Source organism: Anomaloglossus baeobatrachus, chromosome 3 (genome assembly GCF_048569485.1).
Source record: "Anomaloglossus baeobatrachus isolate aAnoBae1 chromosome 3, aAnoBae1.hap1, whole genome shotgun sequence".
Lineage (NCBI taxonomy): Eukaryota > Metazoa > Chordata > Amphibia > Anura > Aromobatidae > Anomaloglossus > Anomaloglossus baeobatrachus.
The window spans coordinates 542,187,981-542,207,147 of record NC_134355.1 but is presented as its reverse complement, the minus strand read 5'-3'; the positions used below and the strand labels follow the sequence as shown (position 1 = coordinate 542,207,147).

The 19,167-nt window shown below is 48.5% G+C and overlaps 1 protein-coding gene across 4 annotated transcripts in view; it reads left to right on the top strand.

Annotated features, from left to right (window-relative positions):
• The window catches only part of HLTF (helicase like transcription factor), a 274,018-nt gene that overhangs the window by 204,382 nt on the left and 50,469 nt on the right, over positions 1-19,167 (top strand). For all 4 annotated transcript variants that reach the window (XR_012751708.1, XM_075340799.1, XM_075340800.1 and 1 more), the window contains exon 13: positions 7,999-8,093. Coding sequence is in view for 3 of the 4 variants with exons in the window: in XM_075340799.1 (XP_075196914.1) it covers positions 7,999-8,093 (95 nt within the window). In the remaining variant the exon portion in view is untranslated. The remainder of the gene's footprint in view (positions 1-7,998; positions 8,094-19,167) is intronic.

The following is a 19,167-nucleotide window of genomic DNA, read 5'->3' as shown; positions in this document are numbered from 1 at the left end:
GACTATATTGCTTACCGGTAATGGGATTTTCCAGAGTCCACGACAGCACCCACGAGAGAGGGATCCGCCCCCTTCAGGACAGGAAACCTACAGATAAAAAGGGGCGGTCCCCCTCCCTCATCAGTTAGTTTCAGAGAAATGGAGAGGAACCGCCATGAATTAGTAACAAGGTAAGACAAAAAGAACAACCGACCCCAAAGGGTGAGAAAGTAAAAGGGTAGGGGGTGTACAGGGTGCTGTCGTGGACTCTGGAAAATCCCATTACCGGTAAGTAATATAGTCTTTTCCTTTCGCCACGACAGCACCCACGAGAGATTTGGAGAGAAAACACACTTGGGGAGGGACAACCATCTGAAGAACCGATCTCCCAAAAGCAAGGTCTGAGGAGGAAGAAGGGTCCAGCCGGTAGTGTTTGTAAAAAGTAGAAGGAGAGGACCAGGTGGCAGCCTTACAAATACTGTCAATGGAGACATCTGCCATGGTAGCCCAAGAGGAAGCCATCGCCCTAGTAGAATGAGCCTGCACAGGGGATGGAAGAGGCTCATGTTTCAACTCATACGCAACAGAAATGGCATCCCGCATCCATCGGGCAAAGGACTGCTTCGTCACCTGACGACCACGTCTGGAACCCTGAAAGGCAACAAACAAAACCCTATCCTGACGCCAAGGGGCCGTCCGAGAGATATATGCTAGAATAGTTTCCCTGACGTCTAGTGTGTGAAAACGGCATTCTTCTGGTGTGGTAGGGACAGGAAAGAAGGAAGGAAGGACGATTTCTGCACTCCGGTGGAACTGTGAAGCTACTTTCGGCAAATAAGCGGGGTCCGTTTTGAGAACAATACGATCCGGAAAAATCCTAAGGAAGGGAGGATCTACAGAAAGAGCCTGAAGATCGCTAACACGACGGGCAGAAGTGAGTGCTACTAAGAGGCAGGTTTTAAAGGACAGCAATTTGTCAGACGCTGAGGTGAGTGGTTCAAAGGGTGGACGGGTTAGGGCATCCAGAACGAGAGTAAGATCCCATGGGGGCGGGCAGGTGAGACGGAGCGGCTGACCTCAATCACACGCCCTGATGAAACGTATGACCCACCTATTACCAGCTATATTAGAATTGTAGAGGGCACCCAGGGCAGACACATGTACCTTAAGGGTACTGACCGACAGACCCAGATCCCTCCCAGACTGGAGAAACTCCAGAATAGAGGGGATCGGGACCACAGAAGGCGAGGCATTAGGGAAGGAGGCAAGGAATCGTTTCCATACTCGACCATACTGACGGGTGGTCACTGGCTTCCTACTCTGTAGCAGGGTATCCACAAGACGACCGGAAAACCCCCGGGAGTCTAGTAACGCCCTTTCAAATTCCATGCCGTCAAGTGGAGTCCCTTGACGCGTGGATGCAGGAAAGGACCCTGTGACAGGAGATCCGGTCGGGATGGGAGAACCCAGGGGTCCGTCACTGACATATGTCTCAGGAGGGAGAACCAGGGACGCCTGGGCCAGAAGGGAGCGATAAGGAGAATGCGAGCTTGATCTTCCCTGATATTCCGAAGGACCGTCGGCAGAAGAATCATGGGAGGAAAGGCATAAGCAAGGCTGTACTGCCAGGGGACCTGAAGGGCATCCAGAACTGTCGGCTGATCTGCCCTGTTCAGGGATCCAAACTGTTTCAACTGCCTGTTGTCTTTGGTATCAAACAAATCTATAACCGGGAGGCCCCAGTACTGCACGATTTGAGCAAAAACTTCCCGATGTAAGACCCATTCTCCCTGACAGAGAGTGTGACGGCTGAGGAAATCCGCTTTGACATTGTCCACCCCTCGGATGTGTACCGCAGAGAGGGACAATAGATGAGTCTCGGCGAGTTCCAATAGGTGAACCGCCGTGGACATGAGGGAAGACGACCTCGACCCCCCCTTGGCGGTTGATGTATGCGACTACCGTTTTGATTGTCCGTACAAAGTCGTACATGGGTGCCCTTGAGGAGGTGAAGAAAAGACATCAGGGCTTGACTGACCGCCATGAGTTCTTTCCGGTTGGAAGACGCAGTCGACTCTTGCATGGACCAAAGACCTTGGGTCATAGAGTCCCCCAGGTGAGCCCCCCACCCCCAGGGACTGGCGTCCGTCGTGAGAACACTGGTGGGGTGAACATGCCATTCCTTCCCCTTGGTTAAGTTCTCTTCCCGTAGCCACCAAGTCAGGGACGCACGAGCAGTGTCCGTCAAGATCAGAGGACGATCGAGGGACCCTGGATGGGACCTTGTCGCTGCCAGCACCTCCCACTGCAGTTGTCTGGAGTGAAGTTGAGCCCACTGGACAGCGGGAATACAGGAGGTCAGGGACCCCAACAGAGACATGGCGGACCGGAGAGAGAGTGATCTGTGATTCTGTGTGTCGTACAATCCTCTGGATTTTTGCCACTTTGTCCGATGGGAGAAAACAACGCTGTTGACGGGAATCCAGGAGCATGCCTAGGAAAGACTGAAAAGTGGATGGCGTGAGTCTAGATTTTTGTAGATTCAAAAGCCACCCGAGACGGCCCAGAGTTGACATAGCATGATGGAGACGGAGAGAACATTGTGCCGCCGTGTTACCCACAACCATTAGGTCATCCAGATACGGGATTATGAAAGTCTGTTGCTCTCGAAGGTGAGCAGTGACCTCCGCCATGACCTTAGTGAAAATCCGTGGGGCGAGCAAAACGCCGAAGGGCATGGCCGTGAATTGGAAATGGTGAACAGAGTCGTGAATGGAGAGTGCAACCCGAAAGTACTGCTGATAATGTGGGTGGACCGGGACGTGGTAATACGCATCCTTGAGGTCAAGGACCGCCATGTAACAATTGGGGTAGAGCAATTTTATAGTGGTCAGGAGGGATTCCATTTTAAAAGGCCGGTATTTTAGACAGAGATTAAGCTTTTTTAGATTAATTATGGTCCTAAATGACCCATCAGGCTTTGGTACTAAGAAAAGGGGGGAGTAAAACCCTCTACCCCTCTCATGTAAAGGGACTGGTGCAAGAACCTGCTTTTCTACAAGAGTGAGGACTGCCGACACCAGTGCGCTATGTTGACCCTCCGACCTCCTAGTGGGTGTAAGACAAAACAATTGAGGAGGGAGGGAGGTGAATTCCAGCCGGAGACCAAGAGAAATCAAATCCAGTATAAAGGAGCTGGAAGTGATGGTCTGCCAAATGGTCGCAAAAAAACGGAGTCTGCCTCCCACCGGAAAACCCCCATCATTGTTTAGGGAACTTCCTACGGAAGGAAGGGTTTCCGAACAGGGCCCCCTTGGACCCAGAGGCGGGGTTGTCCGATCTATCCCTGCGGTCAGGTCGGGTGGGCTGGAAATGACGTTTGCGATACGGGAGCCTAGAAGGAGGAGCAAATGCATTAGGGAACCCTTTTTTACTATCACCAGCCTTGGTGAGTATGTCATCCAGCTGAGGACCAAAGAGGAACTCACCCTCACAGGGAAGTGCACACAGTCTCGATTTTGAGGATGTGTCCCCTTTCCACGATTTTAGCCAGAGGGCTCTCCGGGCCGCATTAGAAGACCCTGCCGCTCGGGCTGCCAGACGAACAGAGTCCGCAGAAGCATCTGCCAGGTAATTAGCTGCGTCTTTAAGTAAGGGTAGTGAAGAAACAATCTTGTCCCTGGAGGTGCCTGACTTAAGCTGTTTGTCTAAGTTATCTAGCCAGACTAAAAGTGACCTGGCTGTACATGTGGCAGAAATGGCGGGTTTTAGTGCCCCTGCAGAGGCTTCCCAGGTTTTTCGCAGGAAGGCATCTGCTTTACGGTCTAAAGGGTCTCGTAAAAAACCCATATCCTCGAACGGCAGTGCTGATTTTTTGGAGGATTTTGCCACGGCCACATCCACCTTTGGTACCTTGCACCATTGAGACAAGTCCGTGTCATCAAAGGGATACCTTCGTTTTGAAGAAGACGGGAGGAACCCGCGATGATCCTGTTTCTGCCATTTTTTGCGAACAAGGCTTTTAAGGGCCTCATTTACGGGAAAAGACTTCCGTTTCTTTTGAGTGAGCCCAGCAAATAAGGTATGATCAGCAGATTTGGGAGTTTTTTCTTCTGCAACCCCCATGGTTGATCGAACGGCTTTCACCAACGCGTCCATCCCATCTAAGGAAAAACATGCTTTTCCAGCCTCATCAGAAGAAGATGAGGAAGAGGCTGAAGAAGAATCACTCTGGCTTTCCGCTGAGTCAGAAGACGGGGGGGAATCATGCTGGCGGTGAGCTTTCTTGGGTTTTTTAGACCCTTGAAGTGACTGAAGAGAAGCCTGAATCTCTGTACGGATTAGTTCCCTGATGTCCGGAGGGAGGGTAGTAGAAGCCGAAGCCTCCCCCCTTATAGCTTGGATACAGGGTCTACAAAGTCTTTGTATGTAGTCCTTAGGGAGGGGGCAGGCACACAGGGGGCATTCCTTATTATTCGCTTTAGCAGTGCTTTTCTTAGGTGCCTGGAACAGAACCGGAAGGGGACATCAGTATAGGGCAACATTCACGAAGTTCACTCACCCATATCAGGAAAAAGAACGGATACCGGCTTTGGAGGTGGAGATGAATGCTTTGTTAGCCTGTCCTTAGAGGATGCAGTGTCCTCCTTCCTCTTACGACCCGTGGAACTCCTGGTGTCACTGGAGTCTTTATGTCCAGCATCCCTGGACGGAGAAAGGTCCCGGGAAGGGGAGGCGCGGGGACTTCCCATCACTCGATTGTGGAGAAGCTGAATAACTTCTATTAGAAAGGAAGCCCCTCTTTTTAACTGCGCCTTCCCCCCACCGCTCCTGCAGTTCCGGTCACCGCCAGGTAATTAGCTGCGTCGTTATCGTAGCAATGAGCGCTGACGCAGCAAGTCCCGGACACGCCCCCCCCCCCCGCGCGCATACACGCTACTGCAAACACGTGGTGCAGGGGGAGCGCCGGACTCACCGCACACAGCAACTCACCGTCAGCAGCTGATGCACATCAGGAGGGATCCACGAGTCTCCAAGCCATCCGTTCCTCCGGAAGTGTTCCGTCCACTTCCGGGTCCCTGCAGCAGTACTCGCGCGCGCTGACGCGGCAGTTCCCGGACACGCCCCCCCTTGTGCACACGTGGTCCGCCACCCGGAAGAAGCAGGAACCGTGTCAGCACAGGGAGAGCCACCGGCCCCACCGCGAACAGCTTACTCACCAGTGCGGTCCTGCAGGCGTCATTTCCCAGGAGGACAAGGCCAGACCAAGGGAAAGAGGACGAGTTGCACCGGAGGATGGAGTCCACGAGGGGAGCTCCACCGACCGTGCTTCTGGAATCCTGAGCTCCGCCGTTCCCCTAGAGACCGCACGGACTCCACTAGACCCAGGTACTGTAGGTTCCTCTCCATGCAGGACAGGAAACCAACTGATGAGGGAGGGGGACCGCCCCTTTTTATCTGTAGGTTTCCTGTCCTGAAGGGGGCGGATCCCTCTCTCGTGGGTGCTGTCGTGGCGAAAGGAAAAAGCTACTTTACAATGTCCCCAATGACTAGCTAGGTCGTTCTGCAGGTCCGTATCGCTGCTGCGTCGTTGGTATGGTCTACCTGTTTGACAGCTCACAAGCGACTCACCAGAGACTTTGTAGCGATCCCGGCCAGGTTGGGATTGCTAGAAAGTCTCAGTGTGTAAAGGGGCCTTAACACACACATGTAGATATAAGTTTCACTGATATCCCCTCTCTATAGAGGAGGAGCTTCCCATAAGTCAGAGTACTTACTTGCAGATAAGAACTGCATAGATGCATATGCTGGGAGTCTGCTGGTAATGCAGTGGATGATTCAGCCTCCAGATCCGGTACCTCCATTAACTTCGGAGCAGGAAGTGATCTTCCTTGTATTCCCACTAATGGGGTCCCCTTATTTTTTGTGTTCCTGTATTCACTAGGAGAGGCTTAGGAAGAGGTCAGTGAAGCTAAAGAACAAGGAATGTGTTCTATGTAAGTCCCCATTACCATCTGGGGCACAGAAGGAGTTGTGTATTAGTTGCATCCAGAGGACAATTAGTGAGAAGACCCTGAACTTCACTGTCAGCCTTAAGCCTATAATTTGGCCAGAAATTAGGGAGTCATTTTTAAAGGTTTATCACAAGTAAAAGTAAGAAGGGAGACTAGCGGGGCCAGAGAGCAGGCCCGAGACTTTGGAAAAATCTCAGATTCCTCGTCAGGTACCTCTTCTTCCTCTACCTCATCGGATGAAGATCCTGGAGGCAGGCTTTGTTTTAACAGGGCTGAGGTTAATTGCCTAGTCAAAGCGGTCATGTCTACCATGGGGCTATTGAATACCAGGGGTCACAAATCCCTAAAAGACCTTATGTTCAAGGGGCTGGAACAGAGGAGTAGGCGTTCTTTCCCGGTGAATGATAGTCAGGAAGCTCATGGAAGAGCAGTGGAGAAGTCCAGACAGAAAAGCTATCCTCATCATTCAAGAGAAAATATCCCTTTGATGATGAAGAAATAGAAGCTCCAAAATCGATGTGGTGGTAGTCAGCAAAAAAAATAAATCATCCCTCCCCTTTGAAGACCTTGGTAGTCTCAAGGACCAATTGGACAGGAGCTGACAACTACCTTAGAGGCTCCTGGGAGACGTCGGCAGGGGCATTAAGACCAGCCATAGCGGGCACCTGTGTTGCAAGGTCCTTGATGGTATGGCTTCAACAGATCGAGGACCTGTTGAAGGATAATGTCACTAAGGAGAAGATCCTCGCCATTCTACACCTGGCACAGGGCGCAACATCTTTTCTGGCTGACGCCTTGGCATACACTATGAGCTTGGCCGCAAAGTCTGCGGCCTTATCGAACGCCGCCAGAAGGGCCCTGTGGCTTAAGAGCTGGCCAGGTGATTCCCAAAGTTGAAGCTCTGTTCCATACCGTGTAAATGGGAATTCCTGTTCGGTAAGGCCTTGGATGATATCTTGGAAAAATTGGGGGATAGGAAGAATGGTTTCCCATCTACTCCATTCAGGACTCATCCCTTCCGGAAGATGAAGTATGCCAGGAGGAAGCCCCCAAAGAAGCAGGAAGCGTGGAGACTGGAGGAAGAGACAACCCAGCTCTATGTTCGGTCCCTCTGTGGATGGGAAGAGACCGACCCATCTTACCCCAACCCCCCCCCCTCTTCCCACGCCTGGAAAGACATCTCATCCAGCGGCTGGATTTTGGGTATTGTGAAGGAGGGACTCAAACTAGAGTTCCATTTGACCCCCCCTAAGGGTCACTAATAACATCAGTCAGCAAGTCGGAGGACAGACAACTTGCGATACAGGTAATAGACCTGGTCAACAAAGCCGTGTTAGTGGAAGTCCCTAAGGAGAGAGAGGGCACAAGTCTATATATATTTTTTTTTTTTAATTTAAGCACATTCAGGACGATAGTCGGTCTGAATAGGTTTTTGATTCATCATCACTTCAAGATGGAATCTGTAAGATCGGTGATAAGGATGGTATTCCGAAACTGCTTCATGAGGGTACCGGACCTCAAAGACGCATATTACCATATTCCGATCGATCCCTCACTTCAGAGATACCTGAGCCTATCCCTCCCTATGGGGGGGGATCAATTAGACATTTCCAATTCAGGGCTCTTCCCTTTGGTCTCACCATGGCGCCAAGAGTCTTTACCAAAGTGATTGTGGAGATGAGGGAGCACATACACTAAAAGGAGGTTCTAATAGTACCATACTTAAACGACCAGTGTCTACTGTTTATCTGGTTTATCTAAGCAGATAAACAGACTATGGCTTGGTTAAGCGAATAGCAATTAGATGAATATAAGCGTCTGCTTATACAGACCAACCGACGCCATGATGCGACTACCAATTGGTGAACTTTTATCGATTGGTGATTGAGTGAGTGCCAGTTTACAGAACCAGACCAAACGCTTGTTTATTCTTTTGCGAAATATATTTTAAATATTTCAGATGTCTGCAATACTAATTGTTGTTTTGTTTTTTTTCCCCCTTCAGATAAAACTACATCAGAGAGTTCTTCCAAGTGTGATGGAAACCTTCCTAGACCAACACTAATCGTTTGCCCGCTATCTGTGATGAGCAACTGGATTGTATGGAGATTTTTTTTTTATTTATTTGTTTTGCTCTGTATTTGTAAGTTTAGACTGTTTTATAAGTTATCATGGAAAAGAGGACATGCGAGTTTTTAGGCTATGTGCCCACGGGGACAGTGTCCTGCGGATATATCCGCAAGACATTCCACAGGTGCTCCCAGGAAACAGCACCACAACTTTTCTGTTTCCATGCTGCGGAATGTCCTGCGGATATGGTGCAGGCATTCTGCATTGATGATACAGTACCATGGCTTCGGCACTGCATCCTCAATGCAGAACAAGTGCTGCAGTGATCGGGGAGTTCATACTTGCCTCCATCATGTAGCACCTCGCTTTCTGGCAACTGGGTCACTCTCTCAGCGTCTGCAGGAGGTGGGCGGGCCTGAACTAGCTCTGGCTATCACATGACCGGAGCTCGTGCAGGCTCCATCCACCTCTTCCTTCCTGTACCTGGATTCACCGCGCTCCTGTACACCGGACGGAGAAAGTGACTCCGGTGAGGCAGGTAAGTATATGGGACTCTGCGGAGAAATCCGCAACAATAGTTGACATGCTGCAGATTTTTCCGCACGAAAAGCCGCACGATTTTCGCTGCGGAAAAATTCGCAGCGTGGGCACAGCATTTCCCAAATGCCATAGAAATGGCTTGGGAGTAGCTGTGCTGCAGATTTCTGGAAAATACGCGGCTTTTCCGCGAGAAATACGCTGCAAAATCCGCTCATTTTCCGCAGCGTGGGCACATAGCCTTAAAGTGCAAAAAGTACATAATTTATTGATGAATATGGTGACAAAAACTTGTAAAAGTTGATATGAAAAGTTAAAAAAAAACCCAGACCAGTCAGGGTGCTACATGCACATAACACATTGGGCCCAAAATATAAAAAAAATGAATCCTTTTGGTATATACACAATCCGTATATCTCCGTTATAGGCTATCTCTATCTTGTATACAATAATGATGATAGAGTATATACACAGTGAAGCATATGTAAATTCAATGAAACAGAGAAAGCAATGATCGATTTAAGCACATGACAATTCTATATGGGCCAGTCGGCGAGACAAAAGGGTATACACTCAAATCATGATGCTATGTTACTGCAATTCATGGCAAGTCCAAAGTTTTATGGCCATAGTATAAGGATCCTGCCAAGGCAGGAGTCATACCTATTCTGACTCTTCCTGGTAGCAATGAATCCAACCGCTCTAATTATCAGTCCCTTAGATAACTGTATGATTTTACTCACTCTACCGGCTTCCACAGATAGTGTTAACTCAGCCCAACGATGACTTGTAGAAAGACAAGGAGAAACGCTGTAGTTTTCTTCTAGAATCTTGTATTAAGTACAAAGTAAAGGCAGGTGAAAAGGAATAATCTGTACAGGGTTGCAGACATGTCTCTTCAGTAATGATTCCTCTAGACTAAACTGAAGGAGAAGGGAGGAGCTTTCTATACAGAAGCCAACTAAGGGAGGTACATAGGGACAAACTTCATACAGTCTAATCTACCTAGTAACAGTAAGGAATTTCCTGATGGGAGGAAAAATATGCAATGCAAGAATTATATACAACAGGTTGTTCCCATTCATGGGACACAACACTCCCCGTCTGAAATCATATGATTTCAAAGTCCTTCTACGACGTAAGGAGTCGATCCTGTCCCTCGATGTCATGAAACCTGTAACGAGAAAAGAGACAAACACAAAAAATGCAACAGTAATGCACTGAATTCAAGTCCATGCTTGGTTGATGACGCATTGTCCTTGCGTAAAAATGTAAAAGTAGAAAATGTAAAAAAAATGAATCCAAGTTCAACAAACCCATCTTCAGATTGGGGAAGCCGCAAACATGCCAACTCTTCCTCCAACCCAATAATCCAACGGTAAAGTTTTAATCCAAAGGAAAAGTTCAAGGTTCATTGGACACGGAACGTTGTGTGTCTGTACAGCAGGGGAAAGGAAAGGTACGCTCCCCGCTGTGGCAGTGTCCAATGACAAAGTTAGTTCATGTAACGTCCTCCTTTGGTAAAAGTAGCGCGAGTTCAGTGACTGGACGAATCACACACATGTGCCAGCCGTGGCACGTTGAAGACTTGTAGTCGGTGAAACAGTGAGCGATGTGAATAAGATGAGCTACGATTCGTACCTCAGATGACCAACTTGAGAAGCGCTCGAAGCGATGAGGTCTCAACTTCTGTTCTGATGTCACTGAAGTGTAGCGAGCGGAGACGACCGGTCTAATTTCCTTGTCGGATTCTGGTTCCACCAGCTCGTACATGTTGCCGGCGTAGTTATCGCAGGTCTCCTCGTATAAGATACTTGGAGGTGTCAGCCACATGTCGCCGAGTTTGGCTGCTGCAGTGAGTCTCATTCCTCGGTCAGCTGGTTTTTGTTCGGTGGGAATGTGGTGCCACTGTTCAGCATGATCTCTGTCGAGGATATTTTGCGTAATCTTGACAAAGCATTTCTCCATCTCTGGTTGTCTTTCCAAAGTGCATTTTAGAGAGGGGGACCTTGCGGTTGCTTGCTGGGAGTTGTTTGGCAACCTCTGCCTTGGAGACCGAAAGGGTAATGGGGCTACCCAACTGTTAGTCATTTTGAGAGAACTCTGTATCCATAATCTTTATGAATTCTTTGTCTTCTCTCATCGGAGCCAATTTGTTGTCTTCATTTGTAGACTCGAACGCTGTTGACCCGAAGTCGTCATCCCATAGATGATATGCGTCCGCGCAGTCGGGAGGCTGCTGTCGCCACTTGGTGTCGCTTAGCCTCTTTCGCCCCGTAGTGATGCGGACATGGTTGAAAGTGAGTGCCGCGACCGTTTGGGAGGATGTGCGTCTTGTAGGAGGAGATCGCGTCGGGACTCTTCATTTTGCTTACGCAGACGTTTCCTATGATCACCCAGCCTAAGTCGTAGCGCTGAGCGCATGGCGCATTGTGTGGCCCGTTGATGTTTTGGCGTACTTTGTGTAGCCGGAGGATGTCCCTTCCAATCAGAATCAGGATTTTTGCACTATGATCAAGAGGTGGGATCTTGCTGGCGATAGTTCTCAGGTGAGGGTGGTGAAGAGCTGCCTCTGGTGTTGGAATCTCTTTCCGGTTAGCCGGTATCTGGTTGCACTCAACGAGTGTTGGTAGAGGTATCTCTACGGTATTTTCAAGAGATGTTACCACAAGACCACTGGCTCTTCTTCCGCAAGCTTCTGATATGCCGCTGCAAGTACCTAGTGTATAAGGGTAGGCATTTCCTTTTAAGCCGAACAAGTCGAAGAGTTCAGACCTGGCAAGTGACCTGTTACTCTGGTCGTCCAGGATGCTGTACACTTTCACGGCCCTTTCTGGGTGACCTTTGGGATATACCCTTACTAGGCATATTGTCGCACAAGACTTGTCCCAGAGATCTTCTCCGCAGACTGCGGTGCACGAGGAGGATACTGTGAGGTGGTTTGTAGCTTGGCCTGTACTCTCCCCGCCATGACTTGTGGTAGGAGAAGGTGTAGGTGCAGGATCAGGCTGAGATGGGTGGAGCGCTTGAACGTGATCTGTGCTGTCACACTCCATGCACTTAATTGTAACCTTACAGTCCTTGGTAAGGTGTTCTGTAGAGGCACAACACCTGAAACATACGCCAAACCTTTTCAAGAGTTCCTTTCGTTCTTGAAGGGGTTTCTTCCTGAAGCCAATGCACTTCTTCAGGGGGTGTGGCAGTTTGTGAATAGGACACTGGTGGTTCGGATTTTCTGCCTTCCCGCCTTCACTGCCCTTGTCTGGTGCTGACGTTGGTGTAGGTGGTAGAACGTCGGTCTTCTTGACTGATACTGGCCCCTACATTTTCTGTCATTTTGATGAGGGCTCTCATATCCGGGAGCTGGTGAAGTGGAGCCGGTGGCTTCTCCACAGGTGAAGCTGGGGTATGCCTTACGTTCCGCGATGCCGTTGATGAACTCGCAAAAGTAGGAGAATGGAGGGAAGGAGACTTGGTGCTCTTTTTTTATAGTTTGTTCCTACCGTGGTCCACCTTTCCTGCAAGTTGTAAGGTAACTTGGCGACTATGGGTTTCACCCCACGAGCGGTGTCCAGGTAGCTGAGGACAGGTAGGTGTGTGTCTGTTTTGGCCAGCTGGAGCTCGGACAGCAGGTCGCTGAGTTCCTGGTACTTTGAAGCATCCTTGGCAGATATTTTGGGAAGGTCGTATAGTTGTTTCAGCAATGCATCTTCAATTGCTTCAGGACTGCCGAAGCCTTTCTCTAGCCTGTCCCATGCGGTTGCTGGGTCGCTGATGTAGACGGATCTGAGTCTCTTGTTTCTCTCAGTAGACCGTGGCCCTAGCCACCTGATTAGCAAGTCCAGCTCTTCAGCAGCTGTAATGCCGAGGTCACGCGTTGCGGTTTTGAAGGCACACTTCCACCCTCTGTAGTTTTCGGGCTGGTCGTCAAACTTTGTGAGACCGGTGTTGGTGCGTTCTCGGCGGATCATGTACCTCGCAAAGTCGGACATGTCTGATCTTTCCGACGTTGGGGGCACATTTGCTGACTGCGTGGTGCTGGTTGCGTGATTCGTAGCTTCTTGGTTCGGGAACATGGGAAAGTATGGAGTGGCGTAGGCGTTTAGACCAGTGATCGGTTTGGTGTGTACAATCTCTGTTGTATACGGGGCTGGAACTACATAGTTCTTGGGAGTGTAGCGCCTTGCCGGCATGTTAGGTTGCATTGTAGACATGGGCATACGGAGGTTGCTGATGCGCAGGGTGTGGCTGTGCATTGGAATATGAAGCTGGTTCAGGCTTGAAAGTCTGAGGTGCATTGGACTGACCTGGAAGGCTGGAAGCTGTAGGTGGATCAGTGTCTTGAGGCTCTGGAGAAGTGTTAGCACTGACGGGAATGTTGATGGTAGTTGGCAGTTCGTCGGCTTGGCTCAGCACGTAATCTCTTGTACGCTTAAGTGAGTCTTCTGTGTCGAGATCACACAAACTGGCGCTGCATTCTTGGCTCCCACCCAGAGCTTGCTCAAATACTTTTAGCCTTGCCATGGCTGCCACATGTTCACATTCCTTCTGAAGGGCTTCAATTTCTGCTTCTCTGCGTGCAGATTCTGCTTTCATCTCTGCTTCTCTCTGGGCGAAGATGGCTTGTACTTTTGTTGTTTCTGCTTCAGCGCGCGCCTTTATGAGCTGCTCGCTGAGGGTTGAGTACCTTGATGAGCCTGATTTGAGTGAGTGCCTTGAGCTCTTAACGGACCTGGATTTGTAAGATGCCGCTCCTGACATTTGCGCAATTTTTGCTTCAGTCTCGCTCACAATGTCGCGCACGGTGCGGTCTCGTTCAGCATTAAGCTGTTGGAAGTCCTGTAGTTCTTTGAGACTCAGACGTATTTGATCTCAGCAGGGTAGAGGAATATTTTTTACAAATCTCTTTTGTAGGACCGGTATGCTGAGTACAGTTGTTCAAGGACTCCCTCTGGTGGTAGCTCATGAGCACCGGGCGCAGATAAAACAGTCACTTGTTTTTGCACTCTTTGCCACAATAATGCTGTGTGGGTGTGCAGTTCACTTCTGGCTGTTTCTAGGTTCTCTTTAACCTTCCATGTTGGTTTGGTCAACCGCTTAGATCTTTCACTGTAATGTAAGTGTGAGTCCCTGTCTTCCTCTTGTTGCTTTAAAGCAGGTAGTGAGAGAGCTCTCTTTGCCTCCATCAGGAAGGGTGAATGCTGCTCTGCACTGGTTGTCATGGAAACCAATACAATGTTGCAATCTCTGCAGCCAGCAGTCTGTGTTTGCATGATGTATTTGCAGAGTCTCTGGCTTCAATTTACAATTAGCTTATGGGAGATTCCAGATTTATAGCTGCACACAGTTCTGATAACAGGTTAATACTTTACAGGGCACTTTGTCTGAAGCTGCTATAGGTTTTATGCTGTGGCTTATCAGCCCCTTGGGGTAATTCTTTCTCTGGATTGTTTGCGGTATAGCACTCCTGGAAACAGGTTATTTACTGATATATGTATACTAATCCCGGTCACAGCTAATCCTTTTCACTATTCTGTCTCTTCCTGGTAGCAATGAATCCAACCACTCTAATAATCAGTCCCTTAGATAACTGTATGATTTTACTCACTCTACCGGCTTCCACAGATAGTGTTAACTCAGCCCAACGATGACTTGTAGAAAGACAAGGAGAAACGCTGTAGTTTTCTTCTAGAATCTTGTATTAAGTACAAAGTAAAGGCAGGTGAAAAGGAATAATCTGTACAGGGTTGCAGACATGTCTCTTCAGTAATGATTCCTCTAGACTAAACTGAAGGAGAAGGGAGGAGCTTTCTATACAGAAGCCAACTAAGGGAGGTACATAGGGACAAACTTCATACAGTCTAATCTACCTAGTAACAGTAAGGAATTTCCTGATAGGAGGAAAAATATGCAATGCAAGAATTATATACAACAGGTTGTTCCCATTCATGGCACACAACAATACCCTTTAGTGCCAACACAATGTTCAGTTGGCAAGTGCTGAAGTGCAGGTTTGGTCCGGAGAAAAGGCCCCAAGGCTGCCCGACGTACGTTTCGATGAGAGTATTAAATCTTCATCAGGGGATGGGATGCCATGTTTTTGTCACCATATTCATTAATAAATTATGTACTTTTTGCACTTTAAAAACTCGCATGTCCTCTTTTCCCTGATATGATCAGGAGTTTGTGCTACCCGTGTGGTTCCTGGATGTGTAGGAACACCAGGCTCTTTTTTAGTATGGTTTTCTGGAAATTTGCTCTAATACTGTTTTATAAGTTAGCATGCAATACAGATTAAGTCCTAAATTATATAGGGAATAAAAAAATCCCCAATTGTACTAAGCTTCAAATCTGGTAAATACCCAAGATTAAAAAAAAAAAAAAGCAAGATAGTGCCAAGTTTAAAAAAGCAATTCTTATTGTGCTATGTTAAAATAGAAAGAGATTAAAAATATATCAAAATTGTGTGTCTACAAAGACTGGGGACATGAACTATATCCAGTAGTAAATATATTACAGTACAATTACGATGTGGAGTACAACAATTAAGCAGCAGGAAATAAATAAGAGGGGCTGGTGATAAGTCTCTTTGTGATCTTTTTTTTGTTTTTATGGTAATGAATGTTACATCACAGGAAAGCCTTATGTGTCTAATATGTTTTCAAAATTTTGTGTTTGTTGCTTATGGCACCAGTGTTCTACACATGCGGGAAAACAAAATGGCAGCGTCTAATGCAATATTCACAGCAAGTGAGAGCAGAGGAGTGATAACATTCTTGTTTCTGCAAGGAAAGTCAACGAAGGATCTTCATGTTGATATGGGGATTTCTCATGAACATGTTTGTGTCTTTATCCTTGAATATTTGGACATGAGGAAGCTATCTGCAAGGTGGGTCCCCAAATGTTTGACAACAGATCAGAGAAGCATGCGAGTGAAAACTTCCTGGTCCATTTGTCAGCATTTCCGGACTGATAGAAACTTCTTGGATTGACTGGTCACTATGGATGAGACCTGGATTTATTTGTATGACCCTGAAAACAAGGAGCAGTCAAGAGTGGAAGCACAGTGGTTCTCATCAAAAGAAGTTTAGGGTGCAAAAATCAGCCACTGTCTGTGTTCTGGAATAAGTAGGGCGTGCTGCTAGTGGACTACCTTCAAAAGGGTTGCACTATCAATGCACGGTATTGCATTGAACGTTTGGACCAATTGAAGGCAGCTCTGAAGGCCAAAAGGCGCGGCAAGCTGTCCAAAGGAATCTTGTTCCTGCCGTACAGCGCCTCCGCTCACACTGCACAAGCAACTACAGCAAAACTGGCAGAGCTGGGCTTCCAGCTGGTTGACGAACTGCCTTATTCAATAGATAGCTCCCTCCGACTGTCATCTGTTTCCAAACCTGAAGAAACATCTCAAGGGTACCAAATTTGACACCATTTCTGATGCCATGGCTGCTATGGATGTCTGGTTTGAGGCACAACTGAAATCCTGTTTGCTAGGCTTACAGAACTTGAAATACCGATGTACGAAGTGTGGTGACATCAGTGTAGAGTATCTGGAATAAATGTAAAGTTTCATCATCCTATCTCGTTTCTTTCTGGGTAAAGCCAAAGACTTATCAGCAGCCCCTCGTACAAGTTGTTTGTACGCATATATCTGTATTCGCATAACCATTAAATAGCAGTAATAAAGCACACCCGCAAAGCAGCAGGGCAAAATGTGTGTCGTGGTGGAAGGATGTGAGGCCATCTTCACTGTGTGCAGTAAATAATAACCTGGTATTTATTATAACCCTTACATTAAACATACTATTATCTACCAGGTTGTTATTCACTGCACACAGTGAAGATGGGGCCACGTCTTTCCATTGCGACATGCATTTTGCCCTGTTTCTTTGGGGGAGGGGGGGCTGTGGCTAATGGTGTATTTTTTTTTTATTTTTTGTGTCTGATTGTAACTATATACATGCACATAACACTTTATTTTGTACTGGTAAAATGAATGTACTCTACCTCTTAATTATTCTGTAATATACTTACCAGATATAGTCTCCTGTCTTGGTAGAGACCAATTCTATTGTTTTTTTTAATCTTCTTTTATTTTAACAAAACCCAATAAAAATTATTTTAAATTTGGTACGATCTCGCTTCTTGTTATCTGGGTATATACCAGGGGTGGGATTCAAATTTTTAAGAGGTTCTCTGTAAACCCCGCCCATTTGAAAACCACACCCATTTTGTAACCACACCCAATTTGTCAGCCACACCCATTTTCACGCACTTTCCTCAACCAAAAATACAAGTAATTTAAAGTATAATCTCTTTCCCCTTCTTCCCCTCCTCTACCTTCACTCTCCTGTCCAGCACCAGTTGTTCCCGTCACTGTCAGTCATATTTTATTAAATGGTTTTTCTACAGTTTTTAAAAATTATTGCTAAATTGGAACAGACGACCTACCCCATACAGATCCAATCCCATGTGGTCTCTCCCTGCCTGCAGATCCCATCCCATTATGGCCACTTTCCCCCTGCAGATCCCATCCCATTATGGCCCCTTTCCCCCTGCAGATCCCATCCCAATATGGCCTCTTTCCCCCTGCAGATCCCATCCCATTATGGCCTCTTTCCCCCTGCAGATCCCATCCTATTATGGCCCCTTTCCCCTTGCAGATCCCATCCTACTATGGCCCCTTTCCCCCTGCAGATCCCATCCTATTATGGCCCCTTTCCCCCTGCAGATCCCATCCCAATATGGCCTCTTTCCCCCTGCAGATCCCATCCCAATATGGCCTCTTTCCCCCTGCAGATCCCATCCTATTATGGCCCCTTTCTCCCTGCAGATCCCATCCTATTATGGCCCCTTTCTCCCTGCAGATCCCTTCCCAATATGGCCCCTTTGCCCCTGCAGATCCAATCCCATTATGGCCCCTTTCCCCCTGCAGATCCCATCCTATTATGGCCCCTTTCTCCCTGCAGATCCCATCCTATTATGGCCCCTTTCTCCCTGCAGATCCCTTCCCAATATGGCCCCTTTGCCCCTGCAGATCCCATCCCAATATGGCCTCTTTCCCCCTGCAGATCCCATCCTATTATGGCCCCTTTCTCCCTGCAGATCCCATCCTATTATGGCCCCTTTCTCCCTGCAGATCCCTTCCCAATATGGCCCCTTTGCCCCTGCAGATCCCATCCCATTATGGCCCCTTTCCCCCTGCAGATCCCATCCCAATATGGCCTCTTTCCCCCTGCAGATCCCATCCCATTATGGCTCCTTTCCCCCTGCAGATCCCATCCCATTATGGCCCCTTTGCCCCTGCAGATCGCATCCCATTATGGCCCCTTTGCTCCTGCAGATCCCATCCCATTATGGCCCCTTTGCCCCTGCAGATCCCATCCCATTATGGCCCCTTTGCCCCTGCAGATCCCATCCCATTATGGCCCCTTTGCCCCTGCAGATCCCATCCCATTATGGCCCCTTTGCCCCTGCAGATCCCATCCCAATATGGCCCCTTTGCCCCTGCAGATCCCATCCCATTATGGCCCCTTTCCCCCTGCAGATCCCATCCCAGCCCATTATGGCCCCTTTCCCCCTGCAGATCCCATCCTATTATGGCCCCTTTCTCCCTGCAGATACCATCCCCATATAGCCACATATAGTAACAGTTCCCATCTTATGCGGCCCCTCTCCCTGCAGCTTCGGCTCACTGAGCGGCTTACCTGATCCAAGCAGCACCAGCCTCTCCTGTGTCTCCCGTCCTCCTCCGCGGCTCTCTGCAGTCACAGCAGTGACGCTGACAGATGGCAGGAGGAGGAGCTCCCTCCTCACACTGCCGTGACCTGTGTCAGCAGCGTCATCGCGTCACTGCACGCCGGGTCAGGGGGCCGACAGGCTGCACTGAACCAGGAAGTGCGGCGCGGAGATATGCAGATTCATTTGTGCTAGAGTCTAAGGCTACTTTCACACATCCGGTTTGAGCACTGCGGCTCAATCCGGCTGTGAAACCTATGCGGCGAAAACACCGCATCCTTTGCATAAGTTTTTACATGCGGCCCGTCCGTTTTTTTCCGGTTGCGGCATGCTACTGAGCATGCGCAGTGGAAGAAACCGCATGCGGCGGCCGGATGCGTTTTTTTCCGCATCGCGCTGCATCCGGCGTCCATAGGCATGCATTGAAAATGCGCCGCAGCGTCCGGATGCGGCGCGATGCGTTTTTTTTTTTTTGCCGGAGCAAAAAACGTTGCAGGCAACGTTCCATCCGGCCGCGGCATCGGCTAAGTCTGCCGCATGCGGCAAAAACCGGACCGTACGCAAGCCCATGCGGCACAATACGGCACTAATGGAAGTCTATGCAAAAAAAAACGCAACCGGCGGCAAAAAAAAACTGTTGCGGTTTTTCTGCAGAGCGCCGTATTGTGCCGCAGAGCAAAAAACGGATGTGTGAAAGTAGCCTTAAAGAGACACTAACACAAATGAATACAGCAGGGAACCGGATTGCCAGAGCTGTTTCTTGCCGGTTCTGGGAACCGGCTGCTATTTTAACAACCGGTTCTCCAGAACCGGACAGAACCGGCTGAAT